The 22,522-nt window shown below is 41.1% G+C and overlaps 1 protein-coding gene across 2 annotated transcripts in view; it reads right to left on the bottom strand.

Moving 5' to 3' along the window:
- EDEM3 (ER degradation enhancing alpha-mannosidase like protein 3) overlaps positions 1 to 22,522 on the bottom strand; it is a 50,223-nt gene that overhangs the window by 20,810 nt on the left and 6,891 nt on the right. For both annotated transcript variants that reach the window (XM_063134705.1, XM_063134712.1), the window contains exons 2-10: positions 22,110 to 22,155; positions 15,805 to 15,905; positions 14,186 to 14,225; positions 12,592 to 12,704; positions 10,273 to 10,426; positions 8,547 to 8,681; positions 4,452 to 4,557; positions 2,974 to 3,071; positions 509 to 634 (exon numbers count right to left, since the gene is read on the bottom strand). In XM_063134705.1, the coding sequence (XP_062990775.1) occupies positions 509 to 634; positions 2,974 to 3,071; positions 4,452 to 4,557; positions 8,547 to 8,681; positions 10,273 to 10,426; positions 12,592 to 12,704; positions 14,186 to 14,225; positions 15,805 to 15,905; positions 22,110 to 22,155 (919 nt within the window). The remainder of the gene's footprint in view (positions 1 to 508; positions 635 to 2,973; positions 3,072 to 4,451; positions 4,558 to 8,546; positions 8,682 to 10,272; positions 10,427 to 12,591; positions 12,705 to 14,185; positions 14,226 to 15,804; positions 15,906 to 22,109; positions 22,156 to 22,522) is intronic.

The raw sequence follows: 22,522 nt of genomic DNA on the forward strand, positions 1-22,522 counted from the left end.
GCAGGGTGTGGGTTATTAGAGGCAAGAGAAAGGATGCCAGGAATTGTAGTCCAATACATCTGGAGATCACCAGAGGAGGCTGAGTTAGGCTATTACTTGACTATGCCAATATGAACTGATATCAGGTGTCTCACATGCATTATAATATTAAAATGAAAAAGAATAATATGCTCTGAGTTAGTGTGGGCTTGAAGGAAATGTAGCTTCCAAAAATCTAATTTGCAGAATATTGCCAAAGTGTTAATTACAACAAGGAGGGAAAGCAAAGGTAAAAGACTATTTTTCCCTAACCCACCCAACTAGTTTTCCATAGCACTATGTTTCAAGATCAAAACCTTACACTGAATACATTGGTCACTCTTTACTATTTTATATAATGACAGCAACCTAAACGTTTACTGGGGCTTTAAAAATACTTCTCGTTTAGTCCCAGAGCCATATGATTTTGAAAGAACATCCATCATTGGATGGAACGGTTACAAGTCTGCACATTTTAAAACAAACTTACCTGCAATCCTGGAAAAAATGCTAGCAGTGAGTCCATCCACGTCCGAGCATTGAGCATTGGTTTGTGTATGTGCACATCAAGCAGAAGAGGTGGCTGGCTAATGTATCTCATTATGGCATCATAATGCTGGAAAACATCAGACTCCTGTGAGTTCACATTCACCATGAATACCAAATTCATTTCCTATGTTAAATCTATAGCATCAAAACACACTGAACTGAATGTAGACTTAGAGGCCTCAAAAGAAATAACTTCTCTGCACCGTGACAGCTACTTCTGGTTTAGCAGTGACCCACAACACTGTCCTTAAATAACTTGCAAACTAGAAGAACATTGAACAAATACACAAAGGAACAGAACTTAAGAAGTACATTAATGTGTCTTTGCTATTGACTTAAATTCAACACAAAGCGGTAAAACCAACTGAAATTCCACAATAAGGCAGAACAAAATTTTAAAAGACTAGGGGCTTGGATAGAAATAATGGCTGATAGTCACAGGATCATCCCCTCCCTCCCCACACAGAGAATTCCCCCTCACACACCTTAACCACAACTCACAGCACTGACATTGTGCTTCAGGCTAACCAGGTTTCCTGCTCTTCTGTGGTTTCATTCTACCCTGGAACTCGTGAGCTACATAAATCACGTATATCCAACCAGCCGTTGTCCAGCTCTGAGGGGAGAGGGAGAAGGACCTGTGCACTTGGGCCCCACTCACACAATATTGCAAACGCTACTGCAATCGTGGGGGGGGGATGAAGCTGCTCATTAGGCTTATTTGTCGCTAATGCTAGTCCTAATGTATTCCTTAGCTGCAGTTAGGAGAAGAGGGAAGAACTTTCCAGACCCCAATTCTGCAACGGCTCTCCCTGCTCCACATCACATGCATTAATAGCTTTGGCCTCTATTCATGATGGTTCAAGTTTTGAGCCACATATTGCGGAAATGAGCTGTTCTGTCTCTAGCATAACTGTGCTAGATAGTCCCCCTGAGGTTGCAACCCTACTGACCTTGGGAGGGCATCCCAGAGGCCACAGAACAAAACTCCCTCTCTCCCCTCAGAAGCCTCTCTACTGAGAAGTATGGAAACCTCCACAGCCCTTGCCTCTGACCTTGGAGTGGACAAAAAGGATGCCGGGGGGCGGGGGCAGGAGAGAGAAAGACTAGATCTGTGGGATCCAAAGCCCTCGTAAAACTACTCTGGCCACGGAGCTGGTGTTATCACAAGATGTAGTGATGGCTATCAATTTGGATGGCCTTAAAAGACAAGCGGCTAGAAGAGACGGCTAAATTGCTACTAGTCCTCCTGATGGTTATACGCCATCTCCAGTATCAGAGACAGTATGCTTATGTCTTGGTGGGGACTTGGCAGGGGGGTGGGGTGCTGCTAACCCCATGGCCTGCTTGTGGGTTTCCCATGGGCAGCTGCTTGGCCACTGTGTGAACAGAATGCTGGACTAGATGGACCCTTGGTGTGATCCAGCGCGGCTCTTCTTATGTTCTGGTATAATTCATTTCCCTCTCCTTGGAATTAGTGGGATTGGGGGCAGAGGGGAAGGCCAACAAGGGGTCCTGCATGTGTGCAGGAAAGATGAAAAGTCCCCCCTCCCGTCACCTTCCACCTATCAGGGCATAGGAAAAGGTAGTTTGTCTACTTTGCATTCTCCCTCCAATGATTGGTCTGTCAATAGGTCATCCAATTTTAGGAAAGGAAAGGAACCTCTCGTGCAAAGCACTTGAGTCATTACTGACTCCTAGAGGGACGCCTGCTTTCACTGATGTTTTCTTGGCAGACTTTGTAGCGGGGTGGTTTGCCATTGCCTTCCCCAGTCGCAGTTACTTTCCCCCCAGCTAGCTGGGTACTCATTTTACCAACCTCAGAAGGATGGAAGGCTGAGTCGACCCGAGCTGGCTGCCTGAGAACCAGCTTCCGCTGGGATCGAACTCAGGCCGTGGGGAGAGTTTCGGCTGCAGTAACTGTCGCTTACCACTCTGTGCCACACAAGGCTCTATCCAATTTTAAGACACACACTTTATGTTGAAATTAGTTCAAGAATTTTAAAGCTGCTACATTCATAGTTTGTTGAACAAAGCCACATTTCAGCTAAAAGGGTGTTTTTCACCCCAGCAAGGTAGCTATATTAGTTGGATATTGCTAAAACCAGCTAAGTCACTTTAAGATTAGTAACAGTATTATTAGACAAATACATCAATTACATTCAAAGGAAATCCTTTTATAGTCTTTACTATGGATTTACTAATGTCTGGGGGTAGATTAATTCAAATGCCAAACAAATATATTGAACAAACAAACAATTGCACTTCGTTAGGCGGTAACACCATGCAACTATTTCAGGTTTGCAATAACAAGTGAATAGCAACAGATACAAGGTTCTATACAATTCTTATCATACATCATTGAATGTATATAGGAATGGAAAGAGAAATATTAGCTCTACTTACTGTGTTAAATCTTTCCAAAAAACTGTCATCTCCAAGCAAGACATAGGCCTTTAATAAATATTCGTAATAGGAATCTATTCCTGCTCCAACACCACTATCTAAGAACAAGATAAAAATGGTGTTATATAATTAAGAGCGATTTCACAGCTAGTTTTCATTCCTGTGAAACAAGTCTGTGACCTGGTTTGCGCAACACGACAACCCAGCCTTATTGTCTCACCGTGGCTTGTCATGACATTCAAACCCAGTACGAAGTTTTTGGCATGGTTTATTAACCACACACAAGTCTCCCTGAGAACTCATGGCTTGCTGTTGGGTTGCTTGGGGAAGCTTGTTTTCAGAGTGGCTCGTTCCTACATGTGAAACCAACCCTATGGGTTGTGCCAAAAGAGTCGCTTGGAAAAAGTGGCAGGAAAATCTGACTACTTCACTTGCCAGCCTAACATATGGCTAGCAACATCGCAGCAACACCTGCGTGCTTGATTCACGTTTGCTGCTTGCTCTGCATGAACAGGTGAATTGTGGAAATTGTGGAGCGCCCGACTGTAAAATCTGCACAAATTTACCCAAATTTCCTAATTTGCATGCCTCTTTTTTACAATTTCTGGAATTGTATGCAATGTAGTCATGGGGGAAAACAGTGTCTAAAAATACACATTTCCCCCATAAGCTAAAATATGAAAATGCGGATTTGTGCTTATTTTTACTCCTTTTTTCACTTTTCAGGAGATGAGTGCACATTCAGATGAACTAGTGAACAAAAATTATTTATCTCTCTCCCCAACTAAATTTGCATGTAATTCTAGAAAGTTAGAAAACAGAACAGATTTAATAATGTTGAACTCTTTTTAAAAAGTTGCTGTGCAAAGGACTCAGATACCTGCCGGGAAGATCAAGGGGAAACAAATCATGGCCAAACCATAAAGTGCCTGACTGTCTGATGACAGCAGCATGGGTTAGCAATGGATTAAGGAAGCCACCATGGTTTGTTTTCAAGGTGGCTTATCTTGACATGCAAACTCAAACAGATACAGTAAACCAAATGTAGCCAAAAAACATATAAACAAATAAGAGAGACTGTGGGAAGATGGACTGACCCAGTGCAATATATTCTCTCTTAAAACATCTACATAATTGAAGACAAGACTCTCGTAGCATGCAATCTAGGTTTCAACTCCTCCTGCATAAAATGCCTCTATCCGTCTGCATATACAATCCATCTCTTATTTGTACTTCCTCAACCAAAGGGATTCCAGAGCAACAGCTGGGAGCACTCATGGATAGCTGTAACCCTTAACATACATGTTTAATGTTAAATACTTATTCACTAAGTTGTATCATGACGAATGCTAGGTCTTTTGTACCACCGGGTGAGGCAGATGGACCTAGACATTTCAGCATGAAAGAACTCTAGTCCCTCAAAGATGCTTTACAACATATTTTGATTCCTGCAAGAGCCAGAGACCATAGCTTCATACCTTTGCGGACCCAGTCACCCGTGTGAATATTAATAGTGACTCCAACTAAATTGCTGCTGCGTTGCCTTTTTTCCCAAAGAAAATCAAGTGCCTTCCGTGCATATTCCTGTAACAAAGTTAAATTACATTTAACTACAAAAACGGTAACTCCAAATGGTTATGTTGAAAAACAGATGCAGACAACTTGTGTTTTAACTTTACCCTGTTTTTAACATTAAGGAACTCTCAAGAATCTTCCACATTAAAATTAAGACTTAGAATCATATCTACAATGAGAAAGAACTTAATTAGATTAATGCAATTCTTAGCAGTGGCAAAGAGGTAGACAACCAGCAGTCCTCCAGATATTGCCAGACTCCAACCTCCCGCCAGCATGGCCAAAGTTCAAGGATGGCAGAAGTAGCAGTCCTACAACATTCAAGGGCCCAGAAGTTCCCACATGAAACTAGCTAAGTATTTAAAAAGGCTGCCTTAGGACACACTTGCAAGTTCAAATTATACTCAACTAGTGATAGGTTGCAAAAAAATCCCATGGGCAAAGTTAATAATGGGGGCTAACTTAATAGAGACAATGACTAATTTAAGACAACTTCAGATATTCATAAAATATTAGAGTTGGAAGGGGCCTACAAGGCCATCGAGTCCAACCCACTGCTCAATGTAGGAATCCACCTTAAAGCATCCCTGACAGATGGCTGTCCAGCTGCCTCTTGAAGGCCTCTAGTGTGGCTGCTCTAACAGTCAGGAAGTTTTTCCTGATGTCCAGCCGGAATTGGGCTTCCTGTAACTTGAGCCCATTACTGCACTCTGAGATGATTGAGAAGAGATCCTGGCCCTCCTCTGTGTGACAACCTTTCAAGTATTTGAAGAGTTGCTATCATGTCTCCCCTCAATCTTCTCTTCTCTGGGCTAAACATGCCCAGTTCTTTCAGTCTCTCTTCATAGGGTTTTGTTTCCAGACCCCTGATCATCCTCGTTGCCCACCTCTGAACACGCTCCAGCTTGTCTGCATCCTTCTTGAATTGTGGAGCCCAGAACTGGACACAATACTCTAGATGAGGCCTAACCAGGGCTGAATGGAGAGGAACCAGTACCTCACGTGATTTGGAAGCTATACTTCTATTAATGCAGCCCAAAATAGCATTTGCCTTTCTTGCAGCCATATCGCACTGTTGGCTCATATTCAGCTTGTGATCTACAACAATTCCAAGATCCTTCTCGTTTGTAGTATTGCTGAGCCAAGTATCCCCCATCTTGTAACTGTGCATTTGGTTTCTATTTCCTAAATGTAGAACTTGGCATTTATCCCTATTAAATTTCATTCTGTTGTTTTCAGCCCAGCGCTCCAGCCTATCAAGATCACTTTAAAGTTTGTTTCTGTCTTCCAGGGTATTAGCTATCCCGCCCAATTTTGTGTCATCTGCAAATCTGATAAGCATTCCCTGCACCTCCTCGTCCAAATTATTAATAAAAATATTGAAGAGCACTGGACCCAGGACTGAGCCCTGTGGTACCCCGCTCGTTACCTTCCCCCAGTTTGAGAAGGTACCATGGATAAGCACTCTTTGAGTTTGATTCTATAGCCAACTGTGGAGCCACCTAATAGTTGTTCCACCTAGCTCATTTATAGTTAGTTTTAGAATGTCAAGGGGCACTTTGTCAAAAGCTTGGTTGAAGTCAACATATATTATGTCCACAGCATCCCCACAGTCCACAAGGGAGGTTACCTGATCAAAAAATGAGATCAAATTAGTCCGACAGAATTTGTTCTCGACAAATCCACACTGTCTTCTAGTAATCACTGCACTGTTTTCAAGGTGCTTACAGATTAATCTGCTTTATAATCTGCTCCAAAAATTTCCCAGGAATGGATGTCAGACTACCTAGTCTGTAGTTCCCAGGTTCCTCTTTTTTGCCCTTTTTGAAGATAGGGACAACATTAGCCCTCCTTCAGTTGTCCAGCACTTCACCCATCTTCCATGTTTTTTCAAAAATAACGACAGTGGTTCTGAGAGTTCTTCTGCTAGCTCATTTATTACTGTAGGATGCAGTTCATCGGGCCCTGGAGATCTGAACTTGTTCAAAGAAATGAGGTGTTCCTTGACCATTTGTTTATCAATCTGAAGCTGCAATCCTGCCCCTTCAGCTTGAACTTCACTTTTGCCGGGAGGGGGGGCGCTTTTGGGAGAAGACTGAGCAAAAGTAGGGATTGAACACTTTGGCCTTTTCTTTGTCATCTGTTATCAATTTTCCATCCTCATTAAGCAGTTGAACCACCATTTCTTTCCTCTTGTTTTTTACTATTCATGTATTTGAAGAAAGCCTTTTTATTACTTTTAGCATCCCTTGCTAGTCTCAGTTCATTCTCAGCTTTAGCTTTCCTGATGCCATTCCAGCACTTCTGTGCTAGCTGTCTGTACTCTTCTTTTGTAGCCTGGTCTTCCACTTCCTATATGTATCCTTTTTTTCTTTTCAGGTCATCTCTAAGCTTTTTGTGGAGCCACACTGGTTTCTTCTGTTGTCTTCTATCTTTTTTCCTTGTTGGAATTGTTTGTAATTGTGCTTTTAAAATTTACTTTTTTAAAAACTCCCACCCATCTTAGACTCCTTTTCTCATTAGGGTCACTTGCCATGGGACCTTACTTATCATAATTCTGAGTTTATTGAAATCGGCTTTCCTGAAATCCAGAGTACGCGTATGGCTTCACTTAGCTTTTGCTTCCTTTAAAATCAAGAACTCAAGTATGACATGGTCACTTTCCTCCAGAGTTCCCGTAAATGCCATTTTATCCACTAAGTCATCTCTATCGATCAGTATCAAATCAAAGACAGCTGATCCTCTAGTTCCTTCCTCTACTTTCTGTAGGATAACGTTATCAGCCATACATGTCAGGAATTTCTTGGGAGGGGCCACTTTTGGTAGATTTTGTCTCCCAACAGATATTGGCATAACTGAAGTCCCCCATTACTACTACATTGGATTTCCTTGAAACACTGGTAATTTGCTTTTCAAAAGTTTCATCCTCATCTTTTCCTTGATTGGGTGGTTGACTAATGTGTTCCTTTTTTTGCTTGCCCCATTTATTTTAATCGAGATGCTCTCGATGGCGCTCCCAGGCTCATCCTCAAGTATTTTTAACACATAGTGCAACTCCGCCTTCCTTTCTATTTCTTCTGTTCATTTTGAACAAGTTTTATCCTTCAATTACTGTATTCCAGTCATGGGAGTCATCACACCTAGTTTCAGTTATACCTAACAAGTCGTATTTGCCTTCATGTATTAAGAGTTCAAGTTTGTTCTGTTTGTTTCCCATAATGTTGAGGCGAGATTTGATTTGGGAGATTCCTGCAGTCTCTTTGCAACTGTTACACTAAAACTCACCTACAAGCTACTGAAATAGCTTAAAGTGTTGGAAGTCTTCTTCCTTGATGCAAGTGCAATGCACACCAATTATGCAAATGCATGCTTATAACAGCAGGTTATGGTAGACAAAGACTAACAGTCAACCATCACAGAGGACTGCACCATCTGTAGGTTCAACAAAATAAGTTCATGCCATGGTGTTTAGCGTAACAAACACTGCACTAATGATTTTGCTACAGTTCAGACAGCACACTAAGCCACGGTGGTTAAGCATTTTGAGCTAAGCATTATAGCTTAGTGTGTCGTGTCAACTATTCCTAACCATGGCGGCTACATAACCATAGTTTTAACACACTCACTAGCCATTTGACTTAGCGTGTTGTCTGAACAGGACCAATTTGTCTTTAAAACAATACAAGCTTCCAAAGTTAACACTGATCCTTAAAAACATCGATCTCCAGTACCTAGTGGTTCTGACAAAGACTGCACTAATGATTTTGCTACAGTTATCCAATTTATAAACAGACAATTTGAAGAATATTTAAAACTATGACTCCAAATACAGAGAAGGAATTTACTAGTTTCCGGTATCATAGATTCAGTTATCAGCTCAGTAGCATAAATACTATTGTTGAAATTAATTCTATCTAGCAATCATACATTAGAGACACTCCATTAATAAAAGTTACAAATTGCATGTGAAATGATGAATCATAACTTATTAAGCACACCTCAAATACTGATGCCCCTGTGAAACGGCTCAGAGCAGCAAATTCCAGGATCAAGGTACCAGCACAAGCCGTACAAGTGTCAGTCTCTGTTCCTGTCCGAGCTTCTGGACTCCTTACACCAAATTTTAAGTTAACCTAGAAGAAAAAGTGCCCAAACCTTTTTTTTTTACTGTGATTAATTCAGAGCATGAACTCATGAGTTAAGTATTCATGAATCAAGATTAAACCAACAGCTGATACTAAATAAAACAAGCAATGGAACTTAGGTTCATTTTGCACTACGGCAAGAAAAAATGTATTATGTTCTAGCAGAAATTAAAAGCAAAGGACATGAAATATCATGAAAAGTTAGTAAGTATTGTGAAAAACAATGGAATTTGATTCTGTATTACAGTGACCCTGTTCAGACAGCACACTAAGCCACGGTGGTTAAGCATTTTGAGCTAAACATTATAGCTTAGTGTGTCGTGTCAACTATTCCTAACCATGGCGGCTACATAACCATAGTTTTAACACACTCACTAGCCATTTGGCTTAGCGTGTTGTCTGAACAGGACCAATTTGTCTTTAAAACAATACAAGCTTCCAAAGTTAACACCGATCCTTAAAAACATCGATCTCCAGTACCTAGTGGTTCTGACAAAGACTTCTAAACAACTGCACTAGTAAAGTATTAGAAACATTTCTTTACTGACATCACATAACATATATTGCATCTACTAGCAACTTCTAGTCATTTGCATGCTTGTGCATGTTTTATGCAATTAATTAATTAATTTCCCACCTTTTGGCCAAAAATGGGGCTCAAATGTGAACATTAGCAGTACTCTTCCGGATGAAATTTTGGAGTGACTTGCAGTGCTAAGCACATCGCCCACCCTGTGTAATCCTAGAAAACAGTTACAGACCATGTCCATAAACCAAAGCAACTGAGATCTGTACATGCTGTGTCAAAGGTTCTCACCACAGCAACTCCAATTGCTAAACTCCACGTTGTTTTGAATTTAAGAACAGTTTGCCTCTTTTAGTGCTGAGCCTACTGTGGAGAGAACATCAAGTTCACAGAAAACTCTGGTTGCGTTCCTAATTTTTCCACAAACATGCACATACAGCTTCGTTTGATCATAGTACTTGAAAATTATTCAATAAAGGGCACAAAAAAATGATTGCAAACAAATATTTTAAAATAAATTAAGCCATGCAGTTGGCTGGGATCATAATAGTTGTAAGAGTTTCGAGTTCTTTTAGTCAACAGTACACAAATATATGGATTTATCTCTAACTCAACATAGAATAAAGTTCTCATATTGGAAGTAGAAGTACTACGTGGTCTATCAATTACCTATAACTAACGACAACTGATGCAGAACCTCTTTCAGTTCAAGGGCCAAATTCAATTTCTGAGAAGCTCTCGGGGTGTGTGTGGTCATATTCTGCCGGTGGGCAGTGCCAAAGCCAAAAGGAGGTATTTTAGCATAAAGTTCTTATTGACGGTAATGAAACCTTTCAACCTTTTAGAATTGGGGGGGGGGGGGGAGCCTGCTCAAATGCTGGGAACCCACCCAATGGGGGAAAGGGGTTGAAGCATGTGCGAGGGTAAATGGCTTTCTGGAAAATCCTGGAGGGCTAGACTGAGAACCCCCAGATGGCCAGATCTGGCCTCCAGGTCTGACGTTCTGTACCCCTGAACTATACCAAAGGTAGTCTTAGTTCATATTATACTTACTCTTGGATATGGGAGACCACTAGTGGTGTTAAAAGCTGGCAAAAGCTTGTAGCCCAACTTCTTTGCCATGTGCAGAAGTTCCCCATTGTACCACTGCATGTCTTCACCTTTCTCTTTCAGCATGATCGCTACTGAGTGCCCGCCTAAAAGACCACTAAATGCACAACAAAAATACAAATGAGGGGCTACATTCAGTTTATGAAAATATTGAGTCAAACATGGGAATGCTTAAGGGCTGGGGCAGAAGCAATGTTTCAAGAACCAAGAGCCTCTTGTTCTGAATTAGGGGTTTAAGCAGCATTTTCGACATCTACGGAAGGCCGTGGTCAGACATAACAACACACCAGGCTAAAAGAACAAGGTGGAAATTTTGTGCAAAGGAGGGGAAAGGTGTGGTGGAGGGAATATGTGACCTTGTAAAGTGCTTCAAATCCTTAAGCTATGGCTAGCAGTTACCAAATATAACACAACGGCTGAGAAACTGAGAATGAAGTTAATGCTAATCACTACTGGAGAACTAACATAACCACAGCTGTGTAAGCGCTGCTATTTCACAGAATTGCAGAAAATTTAGACTGCAATATAAAGTGCAGGTTCCTGAAAATCTCATAAGAGCTCTTATCAGATGAAAGGCATATGTAGTCCAACATCCCATTTCCCACAATGAACCAAAGCAGGACAGGAGAGCAATAGCCTTCTCCCACTGCTGTTTTTCCCTGCAGCTTTTCCCTGTAACATTCGGAAAACAGCCAACCCAGTCCTTACAGTCCACTCCACGGATGATTATTTGCATGTCGTGCTCAGGCTCACCTGGGAGGAAATCTCTCCACATCGTTGGTTCCATTCCCATTTCTTTCGACGCTGACAGCTCTCTCTGGCCACTGCCTCGAAACAAATGGGGACAGAGCCAGCAACATGGAGCACTCCGTTCCCATTTGTTGCTATGCTGAGGGTGGATAGAGACGATGTCAGGAGACTCTCTCCTGGCACTGTCTCCTCTGCCATCAGCACAGTAACAAATTGCCTACACTGCAAAGCAGTGGTGCCTGGCGATGGGGGACGCTTGGAGCGCCTGCTGCTCTCAAGCAGCAGCAGGAGTTCCAAACATCCCCTTGTCCTCAGTCGCCAGGACTTTCCCTCTGTGGTGGGGGCAAGGGATGTGCACGTCCCTGGGAACATGCAGGGTGCCATGATTGGCAGCGCCTCACCCAGGAATGGCATGTGCTTGTCCTGGGAAGTGCGTGGGGAGTCGTGGATCGTGGTGCCCAACCAAGGGACGGGCATGATCGGCAGCTCCCCCAGCACTTCCCAGGACAGGATTATTTCCCCTGACTATAGAGACCCTCTGGGCAAGAGCAGCAGAGGTTTCTGTCGCTCTTGCCCCATGACTCTATAGGCAGGGGAAATAATCCACGGAGCTTGACAGATGACACAATAATCAATGGTTGTGCAGATAATCAACTCTGCATACCGTTGATTATTTCTAGAAAATAACCAACCGTGGGGTGTTTTTTGCCTCACCGACAACACAATAGTCAACGGTGGACTATTTAGTCTACCATGGACAATTGTGTTGTCCAAACCCAGTCAGTGACTGGTATTGTGAATCATGCTGCCCGATTCATAGTTTTGTCCCCCATATATTTATCTAATCACCTTAAAGCAATCTTAACAGGTAACCAGCATCACAACTTATGGTATCTCAGCTTTAACTTAGGACTGCCAGTACTTAGGCAAAGGTATACTTAAATGCTGGTAGCAATCCTGGCTGAAATACCAGAAGCCAAAGTAAAATGTATAGTTGCCGATTGTGGGCTTCAATACCAGCATAGCTATTTGCCTCTCAGCAGAATAAGAAAATTCAGAATAAATTATAGAAAATAGTGAGGGGTGGGGGAAGGTACATTAAATGAGAAAATTGTATGTATTGGCATGGTTTATACAGATAACAGAATATGACATTTCATCACACAGAATTGGGATTACTTTGGCCCAGACTTGTAACTTTTCAAATACTGCTGGCTGAGGCTATTATATACATTTAACTGACAGCCATAAGTATAATTCCAGCTTTCACAAAATGGATACTTATAGGGCAAACTGGAGATAAATACAGCCAAATATAAAACTGAAATGTACCCTAAAATAAATGATACAAAAATGCAACATATATGTAAGTCCTAAAACAGAATTCAAAACTGTTTTATGAACTGTGACTTCCTGTTATTCTTAAACACTTGTGGAACAGATATGTTTAACTCAGATTAGGGGATGCGGAAAGACCACCTTCCAATGCTTTTCCTCTGCCATAAAACTTACCCAAGGACTCTTATGTTAGTTTCAAACACTGATACTACGATGTCGTTGTCTAAATTAACATCTCTAATCACTTTTTTGACAGCTTCATCAAACTCTTTGGTTTTATTTAAAACCTGAAAAACAACAATAATCTGTAAGCAGTATGATCTACCACTACAAAACTAATCTACTAGAGGAACTATCACAGGCTTTTTTTATTTATTTCTTTAAAAGTAAATGATAGCACAATAAAACACATTAAATTCAAAACAGGCTGTGACAGTACATATGTCAGCAGGTTAAGAATTTTATGGTGCAGAAGGGTCTAAGCCAGTGGTTCTCAACCTTCCTAATGCCGCGACCCTTTAATACAGTTCCTCATGTTGTAGTGACCCCCAACCATAAAATTATTTTCGTTCTTCTCTACACGATCCATTGTCATGGGATGGTTTGCTAATGAAAATAATACATAACAATAGCTTTAATAATACAAAAGATGATACATGACATAGTTCAGTCAATACAGTTTCCTAAGACCATCGGAAATATGTGTTTTCCGATGGTCTTAGGCGACCCCTGTGAAAGGGTCATTCGACCCCCAAAGGTGTCCCGACCCACAGGTTGAGAACCGCTGGTCTAAGCCATATTTAACAAAACACCTAAATACTAAACACCTTTGAAGTCTTGCAGCACAAGTAAATTCGTTTTGGAAATCACCAGGAGATGCCTAGTGGACCCAGATATTTTGAAACTCCAAAGGAGAGGTACAATTCAAGAGGGGGAAAAAGCTTATTCTGGCAGATTAAAGATCAATGAATATCCATTTTTCCAATTAGAAATTCTTCAGGGACAAGATTCAATATCATTTTCTAATAATCACAATCCCGTTAGGCATCTTACTCTGAAATCTTCTTTGAAAGTAGACTGGAACCTTGAAAGATATGTATTGTTCTTTTTAGCCACAATTATAATTTCAGCACAAAAGCCCATAAAGTAAGTTTTTATTATTCCCCCATAGTGTGGGTGAAGAACTGGAAAACTAAGGGGAGAGAGGTCCCAGAAGGTGGACCGTCACAAATTCCTCCCGCAGTTCCTTCCACATCCCTAGCTGGCAACTCAACTCATATTTATCATGCCATTTACGACCCAGCCCACTTCCAGCAGTTTCATGAAGCCCCAGCCCCATAAGTGTGGGTTGAGTTGTAACATAGATGCATTGAATAATCAACCATACAAAAATGGCCACAACAAGACAAAATGAAATGGCTGAAGCAAAGAGATGATGCAAGTAGAGCAAGGAGCTCCCGTTTGGCAGAGCTGATGGCGCGAGAGCTAAGCAGAGCAAGCTAGTTAGCCCAGTCACACAGCAGAAATGCTTTCAGCTACTCCAAGACTGCTCCTAATTCTTAAATTAGTAGAGAACCAGCTTTTTACCTATAACACATGCAAGCTATAAGAGTGCTTTTTTTCTATTAAAAAAAGGGGGCATTTCTATACTAAAGCCCTCTGTTAAGTAAGATTATCATGTTATACTCAAACATTAAATAACTTATAAACAAAATTGTAAAAATGGAACTCCAACTATAAGAAACATGTGAGAAGATACTAAACCTACCACAAGAGTGTCCAACGTATCAATTAGTGTCAATGAAAACCTGGAGGTGGAGAGAACACACACACAAAAATTAGGACTAAATATACTTGTAGCAGCTACAATCTTCTTAGAAACACTGTAAAATATTTGCCACTGATTACTAAATTACGGGCATCCTAGTATGGAGAGGTTATCATGAAAAGGAACCATGTATTGTTGCAAGCATGTGAGAGGGACCTGCATACATAAAACCAAACCTTCCTTCCTTTCTCTTTCTAGTTTTTATAAGCTGAGGAAGTAAGCTGCTGTTTGCCATTCTTATATTTTTATTGTACAATGCCATAAGCATGCATTCCCACCAATCTCCCCAGAATGATTTTCAGAATGGTTCTGACAATCCCTTGCCTCCAACTTTCTTGTGCAAAATTCTACAACTTTCAGTATACGTGTTCTCAACTCTCTGACCAAATACCCAATTCAGGAATAGAGTTTAGTATCTGTCCATTCCCCCACCCCACCCCATGTGGCATTCACCCATGGCGCTACAATATAGGTTTTACAAGCTGTGGAATACAGGAGAAAGCCTTGCTCCACAGTGCATAAAATGCTCAGCAAAAGCCAGGCCCTATGTGCATTCATGCCCTCCCAAATATGCCCCGTTTATGCAATCCTTCCATGGCAAAGAAGGGGCTGATAGGTTGCATCTTATGTGGGTGTAATTTTTTAATACTGTACTGTTTACTGTGTTACCAAAAGGCACACAGGGGCAATGAAAGGGGGGCGGGGAAGCTGGTACAACTTACTGGGGCCCGGCAGTCCAGAAGGGGTCCCACGGACCAACTATATTGCATAGCTTGGAGGTGCCTGGAAGCGCTTGGAGGTCAGGAGTGGGAATGAAGGGAGAAGAGGCGGCCAAGGGCCCTGCCCTGCCCGAGTGCAGTGGGAATCACAGCACATCTCTCGCCACAGAGGACGGCCCTTGCCAGGCAGCCAGCCAGCCATGTGGCTCAGGGGAGGCTGCCTCCAGGGGTCTGCCAGTCATCGAGGGCAGGGTGGGGGAGTGAGCAGCCAAGCAGGCCTGCCCAAGGCAGGGGGAGTGAGTAGCACTGGCAGGCCTCCCAACGGTGCCAGGCAGGGTAGGAGCTCCTGGACCTCAGGCGGCCTTCCTCCTCCAGCTGGGGATGACAGCTTCATGCCCATGGGCCATGCCAACTAAAGATTTTTAGCCAGTTTGCCCTTGCTGGGGCCCCCAAAGAATTTTTTTCACCAGGGCCCGAACCCGCTCTCAGCAGCCCTAAGGGTAGATACATGATTCTACATTTGCTAATGGTTGCAAGATTGTTAATTCATGGATCTCAATTAATGTGGTATTTTGGAATAGGATTACCAGCTTCTATGAATTAGAAATAAGATCAAAGTAACTAATTCTGCCCCACCAATAACCCACACACATTTTGCTAATCTACTTGAACACACATACCTATGTTAATCATTTGCAGCCTAAAAGACAAACTAGCTTTTGTAACATTCTTCTTAATCTATGCCTACAGGTGGATCTTACTCGCCACAGGAGACCGCACTAGGAGTTGTTTATAAGCCTGTGCTGTTTCATATCAGTATGATTGTTTCAATATACTAACTTTCCCAAGGCATCATCCACATCCCCGCGACTTGGTTCTTGACCCCGAACTCTTCCACGGCAAGTTAAAGGCATGAGCTCATCAGCTGGATAGGCATGATCCTGTTCATTGCAATAAACAACAACAGAACAAAATGGGTAAACCAAAGAGGTGGGTAGATAGTATGTTGAAATTTATGAAGGCTAGGTCATGTTGTTCCAGCCTGTTGCAAATGCAAGGACTAAAGAAGAACAGACTTTCAATAATCATGAGAAGAAAAGTATCACAGAGAGCTGAGTGGGAACATCATGCTCTTTCACTAGACTGAATTACAAATCTGACTAGCTAAATGGCAATAATCGTTTTCCACGTAGAAAACACACCCCTGTTTAGGTAGTACGAAAGAGAAAAACAGTTTGCAATTTAGCATCCTTTGGCCCATATATGCTTCTACTGTGATTTTTGCCTCATTCTGCATACCTTGTAGCTGGAGTTATTCAGAATAAACTGAAAGGCATTCACAGCATCAAGTCTCACAAGCAGCAAATTGGCATTGCATGCAATAATGATTGCCTTTACTTAACATAGAAAAGAATATACAAACAAGCATGGAGTAACGAAAACGTCTTGTCTGACCACCCCCTATCATTTTCTTTAAAAAGCTTCACCTCCTTGCGTAAAAGTGTTCTTCTCTGTGCTCAACTGGTATGATGTAGCTCATAAGATTCACTTCCTGAATCTTATGAGCTACATCAATTTTTGCATTTGTGAAATGAGCCTGGGAAGGCCTCGTTATTAGGTTCAAGTCAAGTAGACTGAAATACGGGAGTTTCTGCTGAAGTCATAGCAAGGGTACATTGTGCCATATTACGGTTTTATTACAAATACAGAAAAGTTCTTTTGTCGGCGATTTGTTCCCAATAGTACAAAAAGTCTAAAAGAGAGACAGCCAACATTCAGGAACCTAAATATCTCTCTATATAAAACGCTTAGGTATGTTTCCGTACAGGCTTCAGCTGATACAGGTTGCTAAGCAACAGTAACAATGTGTAACGTCAGCTGATACAGGATGCTAAGCCCCTCGCCCGACTCCTCTGGGCTTTCCAAGGTAATCCTACCCTCCTTTCTGCCTCTTCACTCCCCCACGCACGAAGGGGGCAGTGCCACGGTCCAGAGCATGAGCGAGGCACGGCTGGGGCACTTGGTGGCCAGGTGGGAGGCCGCTCGCCTGCTGTGAGCCCGGGCCTAATCTCATGCAAGCTGGGCAAGCAGTCCAAGGCTGACAGGAACCCTGGGGAGAGGGGGACACCTGCTCCCCCTCTCCCCGACCTCCCTGCCCCCCAAGTCTGTCAGACGGCGCTCTGTATTGGCAGCCCCTGCCCCCGCGATGATATTTAATTAATAAACTTTAAGATATGCTACAACGGTGTATGTTACGCCAGGTACAGCTAGTAGTTTTTAAAGCAACATTGTTACCCAGAACTGGGATTATGCTTGGAGCAGGGAATTAGATATGTAGAAAAGCCTCTTGAGCACTTAAAAATTATGAACATTCCAGCAAAACATGTTTAACCTTGAGGGGAACACTACAAGCCACGCACACGGGTGAGGCCTTCCTCACAATAGATACTGATGTGTAGGAATGCTGCGCAAGCCTTAACCAAGTCAGGACAACTTCTTTCCTTAGGCTCTTAAGTGAAGCATGGAACCACAATCAAAGTGCCGGTTTCAATGCAAGAAGAGTATTGTTTGCTTGAATGTCCCACAGCTCTTGACACTGGTCCATCAGATTAAAATGGAGTAAACTCACTTGACGGAACTGTCGCACATTTTTTAAAAAAAATGAGATGCCATCCTGGCAATCTGGTCAGCCAGTTTATTGTCCTTTCTGCCTGCATGCCCTGGTATCCAAAAAACTGAAGAATCCCCAACCATAAAAGAACAGAAAACAGATAAATGAATCTAAGGACATCAATTAACTAAGGGATTCAGAATATAGCACTTATATTTTCCAAATTATTTAATGCTATTCAGTGTGAGGATTACAAGACATTCTGTAGTGAACACAGATAACCTGAGAGCCCCTGTGCTACAGTCAGGTACTTATGGACAAATGCTACTCCAACATACATTGTCACACGACTTGGATGCATTAATGAAATTCAATTCATAAGGATTGTGCAGTGAACAATGTTACTAAGAAGATCACTGATAGTATCAGGAGTTCTCAGTTCATGTTACTAAGAAAATCGCTGATTGTATCAGGAGTTCTCAGTTCATGGGAGTTGGGAAAATGGGTAGCTTATCCCAAGCAGCCGCCTGGCTGAGGGTGGAGAAGGCAGTAGTAGTATAGCAATATGGTTACACAATAGCTTGAGTTTCTGCAGAAGGAGTTTAAGTCTAAGAGAAAAGGCTGGAACAGAAAACTCTAGCCAGCAAACAATGTCTTCCACCAGGGCACAAACACACAGTTCTAACTGGATGGTCAGGCAGGGACTGCAGCTTAGCAACGTATCACAGAGAGAGCTGAGCAGAATGCAAACTCAGCAGCAGTTTCAATGCTTCTTCATTGAGATTATGTACAGGAAAGATGTGATATGCTCTGAGCCTCTTGATGGTGAATATTGTCTGAATTGATGGTCTTGCAAAATTAATACAGAACCATAGTTCCATTTGAAGCAAATCAATGCCCAGTAAAATTGCAATGTAGGGGTATGAAGTTGGTGCCTTGAGCTGGTTTTTGTACGGCAAGTAAGCCAGCTTCCTGCCCAAAATCAACCTAAAAACCATCACGCCAAATTTCAGTTCTAGGTCAGCATGTAAACTGTGCTTTTGGCAAAGGTGGAGATAGTTTTTGCCCGCTGAAGATAGATAGATGTATTTGTGTGCAAAGCCCAGGATTTGCTGCAGCTGCCTTTTAATAAATCACACATTCAAGGACTTGTAACTTATCTGGAAGTTGCCTACCTAAAAAACAATTGCGAACTGTGAGGCACACTAAATTCACTATGAGGGTACTGCCTTGAAGCAACATCTTCTTCTTGCTCAAAAGGTGTAGATAAGGTAGAATTAATATGAACCTTAAATGCATTTCTTTTTTTTAAAATGAAGCTTACGTCCAGGTAAGTGTGCAAAGGATTGCAACGCCAGGATTCCATACCTGTGATAATGTTAAGGAATTTCCCAGGAAATTTAAAGGATAGTTTGAGTAAAATCTTAATAGAGAAAAAAAATAGAATGAGATTAAAAAATTGGTTAAGCGAGATGAACACTCGTGAAAAATTAGAAGAGGTGTTAAAGGGGAAGAATTTAACCTGGTTAAATTATTGGCAATTGGAACAATGGACGAAGAAATGGTTAAGAGATAATGGTGAATGTAGAGAAATGACAAAATTTGAGGAGCTGATTGTTAAAAAAGAAAAGGAAAAGGGAGAAAATAAAGGTATAAAAGGTTTAACGAGTGGAATATATAGAATATTGGTTGGGAAGGGGGAGATAGAGAATATGGGGAAGATGGTTTGGGAAACAGATTTGATGGTACAGATAGGGCAACAGAGTTGGGAGGGAATATGAAGACAAAGAGTGTTGAGAAACATGTCGGTGAGAATTAAAGAAAATTATTATAAAATTATATGGAGGTGGTATCTAACCCCAGTGAGATTAAATAAAATAAATAACCTGTATTCAGCAAATTGTTGGAGAGGTTGTGGGAAAAAAGGAACGGATTTACATATGTGGTGGGAATGCGAATATGTACAAAAATTGTGTTTAATGAGATAAAAGAAATTGTTGGAATGGAGATTGAAGAGACACCTATTGTGGCATTACTATCATTATATGGAGATTTAAAGTGTAATAAAGAAATTAAAGAATTGATAACAAATTTGCTAGCAGCGAGATTAATTATATCTAGGAACTGGAAGGTTCAAGGAGATTATCTTATTGAAGAATGGTATAAGGAAATTTGGGATATTGCCATTAATGATAAATTGACATGTAATATAAAAGTAAGAAGAGGCATAACAAATACGAATGAATTTGAGGGAATTTGGAAACAGTTCCTGGTATATGTGTTCTCTAAGGGAAGTGGAAAACCACCACCAGAAGAAGTAATGAGATTTTGGAAGCACGAATAGATCCCAAAGGGTGAAGGGGAGCTATTGTATTGTTTGATTATGAATAATGATAAATTACAAATGTTAACAGTTGAGCAAATTTATGTAATATTTTTTCTTTTTTCTTTTTCTCTTCGATTGATTGTTTTAATGTGATGTTGATGTATTTTAATTGTGTTAATAAAAATTATATATAAAAAAAGGATTCCATATTTGCAAGAAGTCTCATAGGTTTTCAAGAACAAAAAGATAGACACTAGCTGTTCTTGTTTCAGAACTACTTCACAAGCGACAAAGGACTAATGCCTATTAAAAGCATTGTGTATTCGTCAGCACATTATCCAGTACAAGTGTGTCACATAAGGGACTTTTACAGCCAAAGACCAGAGGAAAAGTAGGTGAAGGCACCCACAGTGCTTTGCACAGCCATCTGAACACCATGCTCTTCTTATAAGCACTAAAACAAATGTGTAGAAACTCAGCAGTAAAGCTTACATTGGTGCAAGCTTTTTAGGGTGGTTGATGGTAAGTGGTACTTTTAATTACTGGCAGAAGAGCTTTCTAATATTACACAGCAAAATATAATGGACATTCCTTTATAAGCATAGGAAATCACATACCTTAAATATCAGCACTTTGAAGGAACTGTAAAATGTTTATTATCTAACTGTCAAGTAAAGCTGAAATCCCTTATCTTGTTTGCCAAGTTAAACAAGCATAGAAACACAATTTGTTTAATTAAGCCCTAGTATACGTGGCAAGAATACATCCTTTTGACTTTAAAGCTTCCAGGATATGCCAATTTATACTTCTTCATATCAGAAAGATTTCATGCTACAAACATAGAAAAATTTCCAGTCAATAGGGACAAAGATTAAAATTGCACTCTCAGCTTAATACGTATCCCCCACAACAGAAATTCAATCTTAAAATGTACTAAACTCTCCATACACAATAGATTTACATGTATTTGACTTGGATTCCTTAATTCCCACATCATATGAAAAATATATTTTAATGTATATTTTATTTCCAAGTACAAACACACACCCATAGAGTATCATTTATGAATATCACACATGGGCATGAAATGTCGTTTTGGCCTACAAAATATGATCAAGTAGGCTAATAACCAAGAAAATATTAAACATTTACTTGTGTATTTCGCAGTTAATTTCAGTGCTTTATACAAAGAGACAGAAGCATAATAGAAAGAACAGTGGCTTGCGCACATAGCTACTGAATTTGTGGGTAGGATGAGATTTCAACAAGGAACAACCTAGCTCACAATGTCCAGTATTGGGCAACGTTATGCTATATGAGCACTTAATATAGCTTAACGCAGCCTTTCTCAACCTGAGGCGCTCCAGATGTGTTGGACTACAACTCCCAGAATGCCCCAGCCACCTGGCTGGGGCATTCTGGGAGATGCAGTCCAACACATCTGGAGCGCCCCAGGTTGAGAAAGGCTGGCTTAACGTATTAAGCAACCCTTGCTGGGGAGGTAGACTGTTCTTTCTGCCACAGTTCCCACCTGTAAAATGAACAGTAATCATCTACATCACAAGGATTCCGAGGAGGTAAATTATAGCATTCCTAATGTGTCAAGGACTCCAATGTGTTTTTAAAATTGCTACTGAGGTTAATGTTTTATAGCACATTTTTAGGAAAAGAATTAACAGACCTGAGAATTAGGTGCGTACAAAAAACTCTCAAGAGATGGCTGTTTGCTCTGGGTAAGCAGGTGCAGGTTTCATCAGGAGCGAACATAGGTTTCAAAGCCCAGGAGTGAAACACACCAAGACAAACTCATAAAAGGTTGTTGTATTCTATGACTCTGTTCCATGACCACATTAAACCATGGCTTTTGCTAACCATAGTTTAGAACTCAAACCATGACTGAGCTTCTAAATACATAAGCAAACTAAGTTTTTCAGCTGTTTGTCTGCATTAATTTTCTATCTATTCAACACTCGAGACTGTAGGTGTCCAGCAATGGAGTAAGCCTTCCAAAAAGAATATTCAGACATCATACCAAACCATATTTTTTACTATTCCACTCCAAACTATGGTTTCCTATGTTAATTTGCCAACTGGCTGCAAACCATTATTTGTCAGACTGAGTCAGCTAGAAGCAAACCATTATTTGTCAGATTGAGTCAGCTAGAAGCAACATAACATTAGAAATAATGATGTGGTCATTGTACTTACCATGTAATTACTATAGGCATGATCAAACATTTCCAGTACTTGATTCCTGCAAAAGAGACAAAAAAGAAAGAAAGAATAATTAGTTATTAGGTTCAAATTTTCTCTGAATGAGAGAGAAAGAACTAATCTTCTTGCATTTCATTACAAGTATCTCACAAACAGGTCTATGATCATTTGGGTACGTGAACAATCTAAACAAACAACTATTGGCAATAAATTGTTATCCTATGGGCAATAAATATTTGTGGAAAAACAAACAGTGCTATGTAAAACACAGGTGCAGAACCTCCAGCCCAGCCCCTTCAGCCCCTGCAAGCCTGCCCCCTCCCCAAACCATGCCCCTACCAGGAGTTGGGGAGGTAGCTGGTAGAGGATGCCTCGCTGTTATCTCCGATTGTGATCTGAGATAACGG

The sequence above is a fragment of the Elgaria multicarinata genome, chromosome 1 (assembly GCF_023053635.1).
Source record: "Elgaria multicarinata webbii isolate HBS135686 ecotype San Diego chromosome 1, rElgMul1.1.pri, whole genome shotgun sequence".
In the NCBI taxonomy this organism is placed as follows: domain Eukaryota; kingdom Metazoa; phylum Chordata; class Lepidosauria; order Squamata; family Anguidae; genus Elgaria; species Elgaria multicarinata.